Consider the following 18,935-nt stretch of genomic DNA (forward strand, 5'->3'; position numbering starts at 1 on the left):
ATAGCTGTAACAGTCATATTTTGAAGGGTACCGCAAAATAACAGTGTTGCAGATTTGCATGCATTTTGGCAGATTTGCATGCATTTTTGTTAAATTTTTCTTCTTATAAGTTATCTGCTGAGCTTGTTTTTGAATATAACCTGGCTTGTTAGGTATCATTAGAAAGATAATTCACTAATCTTCAGAATGACATATTGTAACATGCAATATCTTCTATAGTTTTCATGATATATAACCAAAACTTACCCCTTACCCCAAAGTTTACAATGAAAATTTCTGTCATAGCTAAAACCAAATTTTACAATTTTTTTAGCTTGACACAAAAAATCTGGCCCTTTTTGCTATTAAATCTATTTTATTTGGTACAGGGACATGTCAGAAATATGAAATAGACTTTTAACAGAAAAAATATTAGGAATCTACAGCTGTAACAGTCATATTTTGAAGGGTACCGCAAAATAACAGTGTTGCAGATTTGCATGCATTTTTGTTAAAACTGTCTTCCTATAAGTTATCTGCTGGGCTTGTTTTTCAATATAACCTGGCTTGTTAGGTATCATTAGAAAGATAATTAACTAATCTTCAGAATGATATATTGTAACATGCAATATCTTCTATAGTTTTCATGATATGTAACCAAAACTTACCCCTTACCCCAAAGTTTACAATGAAAATTTCTGTCATAGCTAAAACCAAATTTTACAATTTTTTTACCTTGACACAAAAATCTGGCCCTTTTTACTATTCAATGTGTTTTATTTGGTACAGGGACATGTCAGAAATATGAAATAGACTTGTAACAGAAAAATATTAGGAATCTATAGCTGTAACAGTCATATTTTCAAGGGTCTCGCAAAATCACAGTATTGCAGATTTGCATGCATTTTTGTTAAAACTTTCTTCTTATAAGTTATCTGTTGAGCTTGTTTTTGAATATAACCTAGTTTGTTAGGTATCATTAGAAAGATAATTTACTAATCTTTAGAATGATATATTGTAACATGCAATATCTTCTATAGTTTTCATGATATGTAACCAAAACTTACCCCTTACCCCAAAGTTTATATTGAAAATTTCTGTTATAGCTAAAACCAAATTCTACAATTCTTTTAGCTTGACACAAAAAATCTGGCCCTTTTTGCTATTAAATCTATTTTATTTGGTACAGGGACATGTCAGAAATATGAAATAGACTTGTAACAGAAAAAATATTAGGAATCTACAGCTGTAACAGTCATATTTTCAAGGGTCTCGCAAAATCACAGTATTGAAAACTCGCTTGCTTTTTTGTTAAATCTGTCTTCTTATAAGTCATCTGCTGAGCTTGATTTTTGACATAACCTGGCTTCTCAGGTATCAATAGAAAGGTAATTTACTGGTTTTTAAAATGACATATTGTAATTTGCAATGTCTTGTTTAGGTTTCATGAAATAGGACCAAAGCTTACCCCATACCCCAAGGTTTACACAGCAAATTACTGCAAATCTGAAACTCGACCTTTTTTTACAATTTATTAACTTTATATACGAAAGGCAATGCTTGTATGCACTCTACGAAATCTGTGTTTTTGTTAGAAAGTATGTTACAAATATAAAATTAACTTTTAACAGGAACATAATATGATTTTGTAGCCTTTTGGATGATCCAAGTGGCTACTAAATTGTATCATCTTCCCGTTAAAAGGTAATTTTATACTTGTAACATACTTTTGTAACAAATAAATCAAATTTTAAATAAGAATTGCCTTTTGTATTATGTGCAGCAAAAAATGGTAGAATTTGTGATAAGCTGTAATTTGCGATTTGAACTTTTTGGGTATGGGGTAAAGTTTGACCATATTCCAGGAAAACTATGGATGACATTGTATATTACAATATGTCATCTTAAAGAAGAATAAATTTCCCTACTAATGATACCTCACAAGCCAGGTTGTGTCACAATATAAGTTCAGCAGATGACTTACAAGACGAAGAATTTAACAAAAAAGGTGCCAGTTTGCGGTACTGCGATTTTGCATTTCTCTTCAAAATATGGCTGATACAACTAACAGTCCAAATATTTTTTCTGTTAAAAGTCTATTTCACATTTCGACATGACCCAGTACCATATACAACAGATTTAATACCGAAACAACTATTTTTATCATGTCTATCTAAAAATTCACGGAATTTGATCATGTTATCTATGACAGTACTTCCAATATAAACCTTTGGGTATGGGGTACGTTTTGGTCATATTCCATGAAAACTATACAATATATTGCCTGTTACAATATTCATTGTAATACCAGTTAATTACCTTTCCAATGATACTAAACAAACCGGCTATAATCAATAACAAGCTCATTAGACTACTTATAAGATGACAGATTTAACAAAAACGCATACGAATCAGGAATACTGAGATTTTGCTGTACCCTTAAAAATACAGCTGTTACAGCTATAGAATCCCATACTTTTTCTGTTAAAAGTTCATTTCATATTTCTGATATACCCAAGTACAAAATAAACAGATTTCATACAAAAAATTGCCTAATTTTTATGTCTGCGTAAAACAATTGCTTGAATTTGACATTAGCTATGACAGTAGTTTTCGATGTAAATTTTGGGGTATGGGGTAAGTTTTGGTCATATTCATAAAAACTTGTACAAGATATTGCATGTTACAATATGTCTTTTTAAAGAATAGTAAATAATCTTACTAATGATACCTAACAACTTACATTATATTCTGTAAGAAGCTCAGCAGATGACTTACAAGACGATAGATTCAATAAAAATGCACGCAAGTCAGGAATACTGAGATTTTGCTGTACCCTTCAAAATCTGACTGTTACAACTACAGAATTCCAATCTTTTTTCTGTTAAAAGTCTATTTTATATTTTTGACATGACCCATTACCGAATGAAATAGATTTCATACAAATAAATGCCTGATTTTTATATGTCTAGGTAAAGAAAATGGTAGAATTTGATTTTAGCTATGACTGCAATTTTCAATGTAAATTTTGGGTATGGGGTAAGTTTTGGTCATATTTCATGAAAACTATGCAAGATATTACATGTTACAATATGTCATTTTTAAGATTAGTTAATTATCTTTCTAATGATACCTAACAAGCCAGTATATATTTAAAAACAAGCTCAGCAGATAACTTATAAGAAGAAAAATTTAACAAAAATGCATGCAAATCTGCAACACTGATATTTTGCGGACCCTTCAAAATATGACCGCTACAGTAGTAGAGTCCTAATATTTTTCCTGTTAAAAGTCTATTTCATATTTCTGACATGTCCCTGTACCAAATAAAACAGATTTAATAGCAAAAACGGCCAGAGATTTTGTTTCTAGCTAAAAAATTTGTAGAATTTGGTTTTAGCTATGACTGAAATTTTCAATGTAAACTTTGGGGTAAGGGGTAGGATTTTGTTATATATCATGAAAACTATAGAAGATATTGCATGTTACAATATGCCATTCTAAAGATTAGTAAATTATCTTTCTAATGATACCTAACAAGCTAGGTTATATTCAAAAACAAGCTCAACAGATAACTTATAAGAAGACAGGTTTAACAAAAAAGCAAGCGAGTTTTCAATACTGTGATTTTGCAGTAACCTTCAAAATATGACTGTTACAGCTGTAGATTCCCAATATGTTTTCTGTTACAGTCAATTTCATATTTCTGACATGTCCCAGTACCAAATAAAACAGATTTTATAGCAAAAACGGCCAGATTTTTTGTGTCAAACTAAAAAAAGTGTAGAATTTGGATTTAGCTATGACAGAAATTTTCATTGTAAACTTTGGGTATGGGGTAAGTTTGGTTACATATCATGAAAACTATAGAAGATATTGCATGTTACAATATATCATTCTAAAGATTAGTGAATTATCTTTCTAATGATACCTAACAAGCCAGGTTATATTCAAAAACAAGCTCAACAGATTACTTATAGCAAGAAAGTTTTAACAAAAAGCATGCAAATCTGCAACACTGTTATTTTGCGGTACCCTTCAAAATATGACTGTTACAGCTGTAGATTCCTATATTTTTTCCTGTTAAAAGTCTATTTCATATTTCTGACATGTCCATGTACCAAATAAAACACATTGAATAGCAAAAAGGCCAGATTTTTTGTGTCAAGCTAAAAAAATTGTAAAATTTGGTTTTAGCTATGACAGAAATTTTCAATGTAAACTTTGGGGTAAGGGGTAAGTTTTGGTTACATATCATGAAAACTATAGAAGATATTGCATGTTACAAATCTGTCATTCCTGAAAGATATTCAATTACTTTCATCAAAGATTAGTAATTATCTTTCTAATGATACCTAACAAGCCAGGTTATATTCAAAAACAAGCTCAGCAGATAACTTATAGGAAGACAGTTTTAACAAAAATGCATGCAAATCTGCAACACTGTTATTTTGCGGTACCCTTCAAAATATGACTGTTACAGCTGTAGATTCCCAATATTTTTTCTGTTAAAAGTCTATTTCATATTTCTGACATGTCCCTGTATGAAATAAAACAGATTTCAGACAAAGCATTGCATTTTTTATTATGCCTAGCTAAAAAATTGGTAGAATTTGAGATTTACTGTAATTTGCAATGTTAAATTTTGGGGTAAGGGGTAAGTTTTGGTTATATGTGACAAAAACTGTAGAAGATATTGCATAGTACAATATGTCATCTTAAAGAGGAATAAATTCCTTTCTAATGATACCAAACAAGTGAGGTTATGTTAAAAAATGAGCTCAGCACATGACTTACAAGAAGACAGATTTGACGAAAATGCATTTGGCTTGGAAAATCGTGATTTTGCGGTACCCTTCAAAACATGACCATAACAGCTATTCCATCCCTATATTTTTTCTGTTAAAATTCCATTTCGTATTCTAGGGATCCCAAGGCTTCTGAAAAATACAGGTTTGTTATCCTGTGGGGGGGGTGCACGTAGACCCCCTCTAGCCCACGGCCTAATATGGTGTCACAGTGGAAAACATTCAGCCTTATGTATTATATTGGACTACCCTGTTGTTTCTGTGAAGATTCCAATGCATATATCACTGTGTACAGTGTTTTTTTGCTGTATCTGCATGAGGGCGTCATCACATCACATCTATATATGCATATTCAATCCACGTAACAATTTAGCGTAAAGTTAAGCGGGAGACGCGGTATGTTTTTGTCAAGGTTGCAGTGGAGTAGACAAATGAAACTATAGACAGTAGAAGGGATATGAGACTAACAATATGTGTGGAACCGTGGAGAGGTAGGTGTCCACGGAAGCCTAAGGTAAAAGCGAGGCGCTACAAAGAACAAAGAAAGAAACGTTTATTGTCATTGTGTGATACAAGACGGTATCAGTATTACTAGATTCAGAGAAATTCAGTATCTAAAACGCGACAAGAAGGCTACAACCAGATATGAACTGAAAATGCTCACGTGTTTCATTATATATTGCAGTTATGTGTAAATTTTAACCTTTGCCACATGTTTGCAACTTCATTGAAAATATTATGATCAACGTAATGAACAATAATCACCGCCAATTAGGTCATGAAGTATACAAATATGTAATTAGCTGAAATAGAAATAATTAATTTCTTTGACTGCTGTCATTGTATCACCAATTTATATAGCAAGTGTAATTACCGTTGGCCAAGTCCTTCAAGCCATATATGCCGAGCTGTGAAAGCTCATTAGACATGCAAATTATGAATTAGCTGACATGAAAATGTGAAATGACTTTTGATATTGTTTTAACCAGGTATAATCATCAATGTACATAGCATGTTTTGCCAACTTTGATCAAGTAAATCCAGTATATAAGCAAAGGTCATTAAATATGTAAGTTAGGAATTGGCTTAAGTAAAAATGATTTTCAATAATGTTGTATCATGGTATCTGTAATATATGTAGCAAGTTTTGTCAACTTTGGTCACGTTGACTCAGATATATATCTCTAATTAGGAAAGTTCATTTAATATGCAAATTAGGAATTGGCTGAAGAGAAAAATGCTTAATGACTTTCAATAATATTGTATTATAGTGTAGCAAGTTTCATCAATTTTGATCAAGTCAATTCAGATAAATATCCCTAATTATGAAAATTCATTTAAAATGCAAATTAGGAATTGGCTGAAGTAAAAATGTTTTTTGATTTTCAATAATATTATATCACAGTATCTTTGATGTATATAGCAAGTTTCAACAACTACAATCAAGTTAATTCAGATATATATCCCTAATTTGGAAAGTTTATTAAATATGCAAATTCGGAATTGGCTGAAGTAAAAATGTTTAATGACTTTCAATAATGTTAAATCATAGTATCTTTAATATACATACCAAGTTTGGTCGATTTTGATCGAGTCAAATCAGACATATATCGCTAATTAGGAAAGTTCATTAAATATGCAAATTAGCAACTCTCTTTCATGTCACCCCTTAATGGTTCCCACTGCTGATATATCTTGGTGTGATCAACATTTGTAGCAAATCTCATCAAATTGTTTGTAGTCGTTTTTAATGAATATCCGGTTTTTCTAAAATCATTAATTATGCAAATAAGCAGAGAGTATGCAAGCCACACCCACCAAAAACTAATCAGTTCTTGCCATCTGCTAACTGAATCTATGTACCAGATTTGATTCTGATCTGATAAGCCATTTTTGAGATATCAGACCAACAGACAGACAGACAGACAGACAGACAGACAGACACACGGACACACAGACAGACAGACAGACAGACATCGCTGCGACATATGCTCACGTGTGTAAACACGTGAGCAAAAAACGCTACAAAAAACGAGATGGATGAACAGTCTCATATACATTACGTTTACCTTTTTGTTCATCCCGCACAAGTTCTGTAGATAACATTGTAGATAAAAAGAACCGACTCATTTGAGTGTTTGGATACGGAGGTGCCGAAATACTTATCATGTTGATGATATCTAAACAGTTTGATGTCGGTCTATGTCAACACTCCAGGTAGACGAAACATGATACTATGAATGCAGACAAATGCTGATTAGGATTTTTTGCGAGAACACATGGATACATAGTGAGACTCGGAGAGGATTGAATGAAGCAGCGATTACCACATGTCAGACAGAAATGTCTTTTGAATACTGTTTTTTTAATTTATTAATGAAAACACCGAGCCATGGATACCACACAACATATTGGCTTTCATGTATTGAGTTGAAGGGCATGCATTTTCTAAGGGATGGACCATCAGACCTTGGGAGAGGGGGGTGGTCACAATGAAATTGTGAAAAAATTTTTTTTACTATTGTAAATTTCTGAATTTTTTTTTTTCCAATTGAGATAGCAGAGCTGGATGGGCCCAGCGTGAAAACCCGGCAGTAACGTAAGTTTCTCAAGTCTTTGGAAAGAACGTTCTCTTGCTATGGGTGAACTGGAACTGTTAAAGTTACCAGAATTTCATACGCAGACGAACGCAGACAGTGTCACCCATAGTCTTCAAAAGACATAAGAAACTTACGTTACTGCCGGGTTTTCACGCTGGGCCCATCCAGCTCTGCTATTGGTTCGATTTGAAATGCGCCCACGTGACTAGATCTTTCGCGCTGCCTTTTAAATCTGGAATCAAGAGACGACTAGATGCATTGAAAAACCTGCCGATTTGTCGACTTTTCATCGGCAAGAGGTAAAAATGTCTGAGTATGATTGAGAAGGACTAATTGCTTTGACCCTGCGTCGAATTTTACCGATTTCGATGCTTGCTAGGTGCATTTTTGGCGATTGAAAAAAGTGTGTGGCAATGAAGTGACACCCCTTGGGTAATGTTAGGCTGTATTGAATTTGCAACGCACATGTATAGTTATAGGCAACAACGCACATGTATAGTTAGGCTGTATTGAATTTGCAACGCATAGTTTAGTTAGGCTGCAACGTACATGTATAGTTAGGCTGTATTGAATTTCGCAGCGCATACTTTGTTCTTTTCTGCAAATACTATCAACAACAACAACAACAATAATAAAAACAACAACATCATCATCATCATCGGAGCCTGAGGACCCTTTGTCCTAATTACAGTATTTGTACCAATGATTTTGACGATGAGATACAGCTGGATATTGATACACTACCTAATTAGGTTTGTCAGTTTGCTCTCCAATTTACCCTTTTAGTGGTCAACTTTTACAATTTTGCGCCAACATCAGACCTACTTTAGTACGAAGTGAACTTGGGGGTTTCACGCTATTTCGTGAACGTCACTTGTTTTCTATATTGACAAGATTGTAGCGACATCGCGACGCGCGATAAAAACTTTGCAACATTGCAAGAATGTTTATCATTTCTAGTTGACCCGACTGAAGAGGGTCAACACAGAAGCCGTGTACCTTGCAGTCTTGAGATCGCATGCCAGACCTCGAAACCTGCGTGCGGCGCGAGCGGCGAAGCCGCGAGCAGCGAGTATCCGCAGGTTACTAGGTCTGGCTAGAACCGACGTGCTATATATACTGTCCAATAGAATGCTTCGAAAATCGGCTGGATGAAAGAGTACATCTGTTGTTTATTCATGAATGTAGGTGGAGCGTCTAAAAATAGCCTTTTGAATTTGACTGAATGATCGTGTCATTCATCCAGAAATGTTTCATTCGAAGTAAACTGCCGTACGTTGACCTCAGACAGTACGGCTTCATGAAATCACGGTTACGCTATCCCCAGTGACCATGATGAAAAAAATCTGCAAAAATGATCTATGCCGTTGAAGAAAGTGGTGATGGACAGTCTGAAACCGAAGCAGGAGGTAGCCATGCCAGATTATCTGGAAGGAGACGACGTTTCCGTGAATTTGCCGACAAAATATGGCCAATCTCTAATTTTAAGATTGCTCCGGCCATGCTTCAATGCCTGCGATTGCATTTTGTTGATCGTCGACATCCTCTATGGAGTTTGCTTTTTCATTTTGCTCCGTTCAAACGAAGCTCAGATTTTGGCCCCATTCAACTGCCGATGAGCTGGTGGTAAATGGCCTAACAAATAAATTCTCGCCGTAGATTTTTGCTTGAGCGTTTTTTCGGCACAGATATGTGAAACGTGGTGGACAAGTACAGTGAAAATGCGTTATGGCCGTCTGTACGCGGTGGTCCAAAGTTATACTTATTAGCATAGCAAAGACAGCCACTTTTGACGTCATCACATTCCTGAGCAGTTGGTTCTTGCCAGACCTCGTAACCTGCGGTTACTCGCTGCTCGCGGCTTCGCCGCTCGCGTCGCATGCAGGTTCGAGGTCTGGCATGCGAGACTATGTACCTTGCGGCCTTGAGATCGGATAAAATATAAAAAAAATTCTTAATAATCGAAATGAATATGAAAGTTTGCTTAATGAACTTCGAGTGAACTTAAATACAAAACACAACGTTTTCATTTAACAGAAAAACAAAATCTAAAGCTAACAAAACAAATCACGTTTGAGTAGCGATAGCAATGTCGGATCAACTAGAAATGAGAAACACTCTTACAATGTTGCAAGGTTTTTATCGCTACAATCTTGTCAATATAGAAAACTGTTGTCTGAGTTTTTTAGGCTAGAAAGTTGCTGACACAAAGACCTTGGGTTGTTAGTTTTAGATTTATTTGTGTTTAATAAAAACGTCTGCTATCTCCGTAGCCCGTTCAAGGCGGAACGATTGATTTTTGGTGTTCTTTTTGAGGTGGCAAGTTGTCGGACATTAGGGACTGGTCAGTTTCTTCGGCCTGGGGGGGGGGGGGCGGTGGATTATTTTTTGCCGACGTCAAAAAGTGGCTGACCCCCTATTCCAAATTTTGAAAACAGGGTGACCCCCCTATTCCAATTTCGAAAACAGGGTGACCCCCCCCCCGGGCGCGACATAGGTAAAACAAAGATGGACATAAATAAATATATATATATATATATATATATATATATATATATATATATATATATATATATATATATATATATATATATATATATATATATATATATATTATATTTTATTTATATATATTATATTTTAAATAGTCATTCTATGTTTTAATGAAATTGTTGATATGTCAGTTGTAAGATAGGAATTTCAAAGTGTCAATCTTAAAGTTTAAATACAGTACATTTTGAATGAGCTGTATTTTGAATGAGCTGTGAATGTATTTCACTTTCTCTGCTTAACCAGATGTCCTGAACTGTTGTACAGAAATGGATGTCAATCATTAAGGTGAAGTACTACGAATTATGTCAAAATTAAGTTGTGGTGTCATTTTCTTGAAACTTTGCACAAATATTCTTGGAAGTTGTGTAAGTGCAAAAATGAAATAAAAAATGGGGGTCACCACGCTCGTTTCCATGGAAACGGACGCTAAAATGGCGTCGTTAGAAATAAATAAAAATGATATAATTCACTTAAACTAAAGAAAGCAATTATAAAACGCTTAGCAAATGAGTTAATTTTAATAAATACCAAGACTTAAGATCCATATCTATCGAATGTATAGTTTTCATGATGTTTGTGAAGAAATTTTAACATAAGTATCGATTACAAAATGACGATATCGAAATTATGTCACTACATAATTTTCGAACTTTCTTCCTGTCGCCTTGAATGGTGTCATTTTGACCAAACTTGGCGAATAAACTCCTGACATAATACCATTTAGTTTACACTTTTAATAAAAGGGTGTCACCACACTACTTTTTACAATATCTCCAGGTGAATGGGTAATTTGCGCCATATAAATGGGAGAGAAATGTTAATTTTTCGCTCATATTGAATAAAAACCAGCTTTCTAGGGGGTCAAAATATGACAAGGTTATAGGTCACATGTATTTCTAAGACACTGGGTCAAAAAATTAGGTAAAAGCGCAATTTCAACAATGACAGGTGATGTTAAATACATGCGCTACAAAATAACCCATTTGCGGCAGGCTGGAGTTAAATCTGCGCAGAAACGTTCTAAAGCGTGTGCGCGTCCGAATTCGTCGCCCTTTACCTTAATATCAAAGAGGAAAAGCAGTGAATCAAAAACTTTGATGGTGTTAAGACTTGCCAACCATCCAATTAAATCTCCTGAGGAGCCATAGAGAGCTTTTTTAGCCAAATCTGATGTGTACAGTGTCTGAGAGGACCTTTTCTTGTGTAACATTGAAACCATAAAAGCACAGCTAATAATGACAAAAACTGCCTTTTTAACTGTTATTTTGTTCATAAAAAAGCATCTTTCTACAGAAACCTGTGAAACAAAGGAAAATAATTGCATCAATGAGAAGGAAAGATATCTTGTCATTTTTCTATCTCTAAAATAAGTCACTGTATCAAATATATATTGTGAAATATTTGTGCATGTTGCTTTCTTATACTGAATTCTCACAGAGAGAACAGAAAAGTATCAGGAATTTGTCATCCTTTTCATATGAAATGCAGATTTCATAATGGTACACTTTCACTTAGCAAACATCAAGATATCTCTGATTTATTAAAGTATGGCGCCCGAAGGGCGCGCCGAAAAATATGAAACATCCTGATATCTCTGATATATATGCCTTGTATATTAAAGTCATGCACCTGAAGGGCATGCTGAAAAATGTCTGATATATTAAAGTAATGAGCTTGAAGAGCACGCTGAAAAATATTGAACATACAGATATCTCTGATGTATGTATGCTTGATATATTAAAGTTGGGCGTGCTGAAAAATATGACTGATTATTAAAGTTACGCGCCCGAAGGGCGCGCCGAAAAATACAACTGAATGATGAAATTTGTGGCTGACACTAGCATTTTAGGCAATGATGAGCCTGTGTCAAAATTCAAAAACACACTGACCCCCCCTATTGGGCATTTCAAAAACATGGTGACCCCCCCCTATCACCAAAGTCAAAAACAGGGTGACCCCCCCATGAATCCACCGGCCCCCCCCCCCAGGCTGAAGAAACTGACCAGTCCCTTAGGATTTAACCTCTGCGTCTCTGTAGTTCGTGGCACTTTACTATGGCTTGTTTTTTTTTTCTGGGGTATTTTTGTTCGTTTTTTGGGGAGAGTAGCAAATGCCATAATTCATATCTGCACTAGTAGTCATGATATGAACACACTTATTAGCATATCATTGATATTTCCACCGAACTTATAGTCAGGATCACCATCGGGGCTACTGATATCAAGATATTATTCTTAGCATCACTACTGGTGGTTCGTATATGCATGGAGCTAGATAAGGATCTGTTTCTAGCTCCATGGTGTATGCATGGACCAAAAAAGGATTAACTCCATGGTATACAGAACAACTAAATGTTGATATCAACCACGGTTCTTTGTGGAATTCTTTTGCTTTGTTTATTTGTCTTAGCATGGAGGCAGAAAGCTTTCTACCTCCATTGTTTTGGCAAACCTCTGATAATAACCTGTGTGCACAAGTTTAACCGCATTGTCACATTTGACAGTTGTCTTTTTAGTCCCCGCGGACGAAGTCCGGCGGGGACTTATAGATTGGGTCCCGACCGTCCGTCCGTCCGTCCGTCCGTCATCAACAGTTTCTCAGACACTGCTGGACCAATTTCGTTCAAACTTGGCACAAAGGCATAGCACTATGACCTACAGATGGACGTCGATTTATTCTGTGATACGATCGAATTTGGCTGCGAGGCGGCCATTTTGTTGCGATTTTTCACGTCTTTGGGCCATAATAACTCAGATATCCTTGAGCAGATTCTGTTCAAACTTCGCATAAAGGCATAACACTATTGCTTTCATATCCATGTAAAATTAGTTTGCGATGCGATCCAATATGGCCGCGAGGCGGTCATTTTGTTTGCGATTTTTTGTGTCTTTGAACCATAACTCAAACATCCTTGAACCGATTCTGTTCAAACTTGGCACAAAGGCATAGCACTATGGCTTACATATGCATGTCTAATTATATTGCAATACAATCCAATATGGGCGTGAGGCGGCCATTTTGTTGCGATTTTTCATGTCTTTGGACCATAACTCAGACATCCTTGAACAGATTCTGTTCAAATTTGGCACAAAGGCATAACACTATGGCCTACATGTGCATGTCAAATTAGTTTGCGATACAATCCAATTTGGCCACAAGGCGGCCATTTTATTTTGTGATTTTTCATGTCTTTGAACCATAACTCAAACATCCTTGAACCGATTCTGTTCAAACTTGGCACAAAGGCATAACACTATGGCCTACAAACGCATGTTGAATTATATTGCGATATAATCCAATATGGGCGTGAGGCGGCCATTTTGTTGCAATTTTTCATGTCTTTGGACCATAACTCAGACATCCTTGAACCGATTCTGTTCAAATTTGGCACAAAAGCAAAACATTATGCCCCTCATATGAACACAAATTTATTTCATGATATGATCCAATATGGCTGACAGACGGCCATTTTTTGGCGATTTTTTCATGTCTTTGAACCATAACTCAAACATTCTTGAACCGATTTTGTTCAAACATGGCACAAAGGCAAAGCACTATGGCATACATATGCATGTATCAATTAACCTTGCGATAGGATCCAATATGGCTGCAGATCTGCCATTTTGTTGGAATTTTGCATGTCTTTGAAGCGTAATTCAAAGGTCATTACACCCATTTTGTCCAAACTTGGCACAAAGATCCAGCACTATGGCATACATGTCAATGTACTTCGTGACATGTTCCAATATGGCTGCCAGATTGTCATTTTTTTCCAATATTGCTGCCCGATGGTCATTTTTGGATTTTTTCATGTCTTTGAGGCTTAATCATATGCAAATATTCCTTAACCACTGTTGTTGAGACTTGGTTCAAAGATAAAGTACTATGGCATACATATGCATGTCTATTAATTTTGTGCTATGATCCATATGGTCAATAGACAGCCATTTGATTTCAATTTTGGTGTGATTTTTTTATGTCTTTGAAACATAAACATAGGTCACTGTCCCTCGATGGACTGATTTTGTTCAAACGTGATACGAAGATAAAATACTATGGCTGCATTCTTGTGCACATTAATTTGTTTCATTATATGATCCGAAATGGCTGATGGCTGATTACAACAACATACCATTACCGATCCCATACCATTTCGAAAATTCCACCAAACCATGTGTAAAGTATGTGCCGTCATGACACTAGAGGCAGTGAGGGCATCGTTATGTGTGATGTAATCAAAAGTTCCTTCAGTGGTCATTACCGGCAGAAATGAGTCATTTATTGAACATTCCTCAGATAACTTTATTATGCAAGTCACAGGCCTGATGCAACCGTTGCATCAATGTCATTCCACAGCGACCTAGACCACAGCTACCTATAGACACAAAAGATTATAACAACATGGATAAGCGGGGACTGTGTCATCAAAGATGACTTGTCTTTTCGAAACTTTGAGGGAATGTTACGCGTGAGGGAATGTTAGACTGGGAGATCAGTCGCTCGAGGGCGCTCTCTGGGCGCCCCCTCTTACTGTATACGTACTTGTAATATGGGACAGATATCGTTTAGGACGCATATCTGCATTGGGTCTTTTGTTCCAGATGACATTTTAACACGATGCACAGATTTTTGTCCTTGTCTGTGCACGATGGATACCTCGTTCCGAGTTTAGTCTCATTTAAAACATAAACGGTTGAGGGGTTCCCCTTTATTGTTCATATTCAAACAACATTTACTGAGTCGTAAAACTTTTTTTTCTTTCAGAGCATCCTGGTAGTGGATGTACCCAGTGAATTTTGAAAAAGCAGATCCCAACAGTATCATCTCCTGGCAATTCAAAGTAAAAGCTTCCAGTTACAAGAAAAGCCGGATCGGATGCCACAGTCGGAATTCACTGAGACTAGGGTGATTGGTAGCTACGTGTCTTCGAAGTACATGTAGCCAACTGCAGCAATTTATATAAATCTTGGGAGATTTGAAATTCAATGTCCATCAACAGATGTCAATGCAGCAATAAGAAGGCAACAGAAGCCACACATAATCGCCCAAGTAGCTCTAAAGAGAAATCTTCCTGAAGGAGATTGCTCATTCTGTAGCTGGGTTATGAAATTGCAATGACTTGTCTTTTGTGAGCAACGTTTGTTTGAAGAGTTCTACGCTGAGTTCTGAACGTCGCTGAAGGATTCCCTCAAGTGAAAATACCATCATGGCATTTCTCGGACAAGTGTGCGGGGAAAGTTTTGTGGAGGATGCATTTTCGGGAGCTCACCAGAAGACTCAGTCAAATGAAAAACATTTGCAATGTAAGTACATGATGAAAGGTTTGAACCGAATGAGAATTTTATACATCATGAGAGAATTAATCATGGGGCAAGCTCCATGGCTAACAACATAAAATGTCTTCATAGGGTTAATTCAAATGAAGAGCCATTTGTTTGTAAAGTCTGTGGTAGAGGTTGTGCATCGAATTATCATTTGAAAAATCATCATAGAATTCATACAAACGAAATGCCATATAATTGTAAAGTTTGCAATAAGAGTTTCAAACAGATTGGAAATCTAAATATTCATCAACGCGTTCATTCAAATGAAAAGCCGTTTGTTTGCAAGTCTGTGGTAAGGGTTTCAAGTGGAATGTCAGTTTGAAAAATCACCAGAGAATTCATTCAAACGAAAAGCCATATGCTTGTAAAGTCTGTGGTAAAAGTTTCAGAGAGATTAGAAGTCTAAAATCTCACCAAAGAATACATTTAACTGAAATCCCCCATGTTTGCAAAGTGTGCGGTAAGATTTTCAGGTGGAAGTCAAACTTAAAATATCACCAGAGGATACACAAAAACGAAAAACCATTTGCTTGCAAAGTCTGTGGTATGAGATTCAGAGAAAATGCTTTTCTAAAAAGCCACCAGAGAGTTCATTCATATGAAAAACCGTTTGTTTGCAAAGTCTGTGGTAAGGATTTCAAGTGGAATAAAAGTTTGAAAAATCACCAGATGATTCACACAAACGAAAGGCCATTTGTTTGCAAAGTCTGTGGTAAGGGTTTCACACGGAATGAGGGTCTGACTATTCACCAGAGGACTCATTCAAATGAAAAACCATTTGTCTGCAAAGTATGTGGCAAGGGTTTCACACGGAATGACACTTTAAAGTGTCACCATAGAATTCACACAAACGAAAAGCCATTTGTTTGTAAAGTCTGTGGTAAGGGTTTTAAGTGGAATAAAAGTATGAAAAATCACCAAAGGATGCACACAAACGAAAAGCCATTTGTTTGTAAAGTCTGTGGTAAGGATTTCGAGTGGAATTTAAGTTTGAAAAATCACCAGATGGTTCACACAAACGAAAAGCCATTTGTTTGTAAAGTCTGTGGTAAGGGTTTCATACAGAGTAGGGGTCTGACTATTCACCAGAGGACTCATTCAAATGAAACACCGTTTGTCTGCACGGTATGTGGTAAGGGTTTTACAAGCAATGACACTTTAAAGGGTCACTATAGAATTCACACAAACGAAAGGCCATTTGTTTGCAAAGTCTGTGGTAAGGGTTTCATAAAGAGTGGAAGTCTGACTATTCACCAGAGGACTCATTCAAATGAAAAACCATTTGTCTGCAAAGTATGTGGCAAGGGTTTCACACGGAATGACACTTTAAAGTGTCACCATAGAATTCACACAAACGAAAAGCCATTTGTTTGTAAAGTCTGTGGTAAGGGTTTTACGTGGAATAAAAGTTTGAAAAATCACCAAAGGATACACACAAACGAAAAGCCATTTGTTTGTAAAGTTTGTGGTAAGGGTTTCATACAGAGTGGAAGTCTGACTATTCACCAGAGGACTCATTCAAATGAAAAACCATTTGTCTGCACGGTATGTGGCAAGGGTTTCACACAGAATGTCACTTTAAAGCGTCACCATAGAATTCACACAAACGAAAAGCCATTTGTTTGTAAAGTCTGTGGTAAGGGTTTTAAGTGGAATGAAAGTTTGAAAAATCACCAAAGGATGCACACAAACGAAAAGCCATTTGTTTGTAAAGTCTGTGGTAAGGGTTTCATACAGAGTGGGGGTCTGACTATTCACCAGAGGACTCATTCAAATGAAAAACCTTTTGTCTGCAAGGTATGTGGTAAGGGTTTCACACGGAATGACACTTTAAAGTGTCACCATAGAATTGACACAAACGAAAAGCCATTTGTTTGTAAAGTCTGTGGTAAGGGTTTTACAAATAATGGAGGTCTGACTGTTCACCAGAGGACTCATTCAAATGAAAAACCATTCCTTTGCAAAGTCTGTGGTAAGGCTTTCACACTAAATGCAAATTTGAAACGTCATCAGATGATTCATAATTAAAATGAGAGACATTTTGTTTGCAAGATGAGAGGAAAGTGTTGAAAATGAAATACAAAGTATACCACACCGGCATTCATACTAAGGGTACAAATAAAAAACTGTGTGTTTTGAAAATGTATCTGTTATACAAATAAAACATTGTCTGGTATTATATCTTTTTTCATTTTTTTATTATCTATGAAGGTAGATGCTCTGATATAGGTTTAAGTAACTATAAAATTTGAACGAGAAAGTTCCTGAGATTTCTTTCATGAGCTAAATTTCCGTATTGTATAGGGTGCTATTGTGAATGTGTGGAGTTGCTTTCCTTATTACATCGATCAATATTTAAGGGCTAATTCCTCAATTGCAACGACAAAATAGATTTATTACATTTGTGGTTGATAAGTATTACATTTATGGGTGTTTTTTTTATTACATTTATGGTTACCATTTATTACATTTGTTGTTGGTGTTTTTATTACATTTATGGTTGATTTTTGTTACATTTATGGGCGATATTACATTTGTGGGTGCATTTTATTACAATTGTGGTTGATATTACATTTGTGGAGATTATTACATTTGTGGAGGTTACAGGTGTACATCCATTATGTATGTATGTATGTATGTATGTATGTATGTATGTATGTATGTGTGTGTGTGTGTGTGTGTGTGTGTGTGTGTGTGTGTGTGTGTGTGTGTGTGTATGTATGTATGTATGTATGTATGTATGTATGTATGTATGTATGTATGTATGTATGTATGTATGTATGTATGTATGTATGTATGTATGTACTACACGCATGCAAACATGTACCGGTATGTCTGCAGTGTTGAATTAAGGACCTCCAAACAACGGCAGAAGAGAGGATATTTCTCTGTTTTTCTTTGGGGTCATTATGATAAAACAACTTACGTCATGAAATGTATGAATTGAAACATATTCATTATTTCATGACGTAAGCTGTTTTATCATAATGAATGTAAATAATTAATATCTTTAAATTTATGCATTTCTTGATTGATTAAGAGGAACGCCGTTGGTCAGTGGAAACATATTTCAAACTTACTCTGTGAACATTTGTCTGACTGTCAACCAGTCTGTAAACGGTTTCTAAGACTGTCAACCTGTGATAAGTTCTTTACTTGTATCAACGCTAACATTATGTATACCAAGTGACCAAATATTGACGAATTAGGATAGATATTTTTGATGTAATGTGTTGCAATTTCAGCGCAATTGCCCCTTTTTTAGATTTTCTCATATCTTTTCTAAGTTTTATGTCAAGGAGTCCGCTTGTCATTCTTTCATTGTTTTGACTCTTGTCTCCTACTATGTTATGTACCTTTTTTATCAATTGCTTCTATTTCATGTGTTGAATATGTAAATGTGTGATGCAACTAAATGTGTGACTGCAACTACATTTTTCAGACTTGAAATCGACATGTCAACAACGTTTCCTTTTCTTCGTTTGTTTTCATTTCCATCGTTGTCAGAAATAAAATCTCTTTCAAGATACCCAGTAGAATTTTTTTCATTGGTGGAGTTCATGACGAGACAACTGAGATATTTCGGAACATCTGATTCAAGCTTCCTTTGAAAACAACATAGCAGGAAATTATAACTCCTGGTATGAAGTATTCTTATTTTGACATACCAA

The 18,935-nt window shown here is 35.6% G+C and overlaps 1 protein-coding gene across 1 annotated transcript; it reads left to right on the top strand.

Moving 5' to 3' along the window:
- The first annotated feature begins 15,663 nt into the window (after positions 1-15,663).
- LOC139132406 (zinc finger protein 420-like) lies at positions 15,664-18,663 on the top strand. The gene has a single exon (XM_070698754.1). The coding sequence runs from the start codon at positions 15,811-15,813 to the stop codon at positions 17,290-17,292; it is 1,482 nt and encodes a 493-aa protein (XP_070554855.1). The 5' UTR covers positions 15,664-15,810; the 3' UTR covers positions 17,293-18,663.
- The last annotated feature ends 272 nt before the right edge of the window (positions 18,664-18,935 follow it).

Source organism: Ptychodera flava, chromosome 1 (genome assembly GCF_041260155.1).
Source record: "Ptychodera flava strain L36383 chromosome 1, AS_Pfla_20210202, whole genome shotgun sequence".
In the NCBI taxonomy this organism is placed as follows: Eukaryota; Metazoa; Hemichordata; class Enteropneusta; family Ptychoderidae; genus Ptychodera; species Ptychodera flava.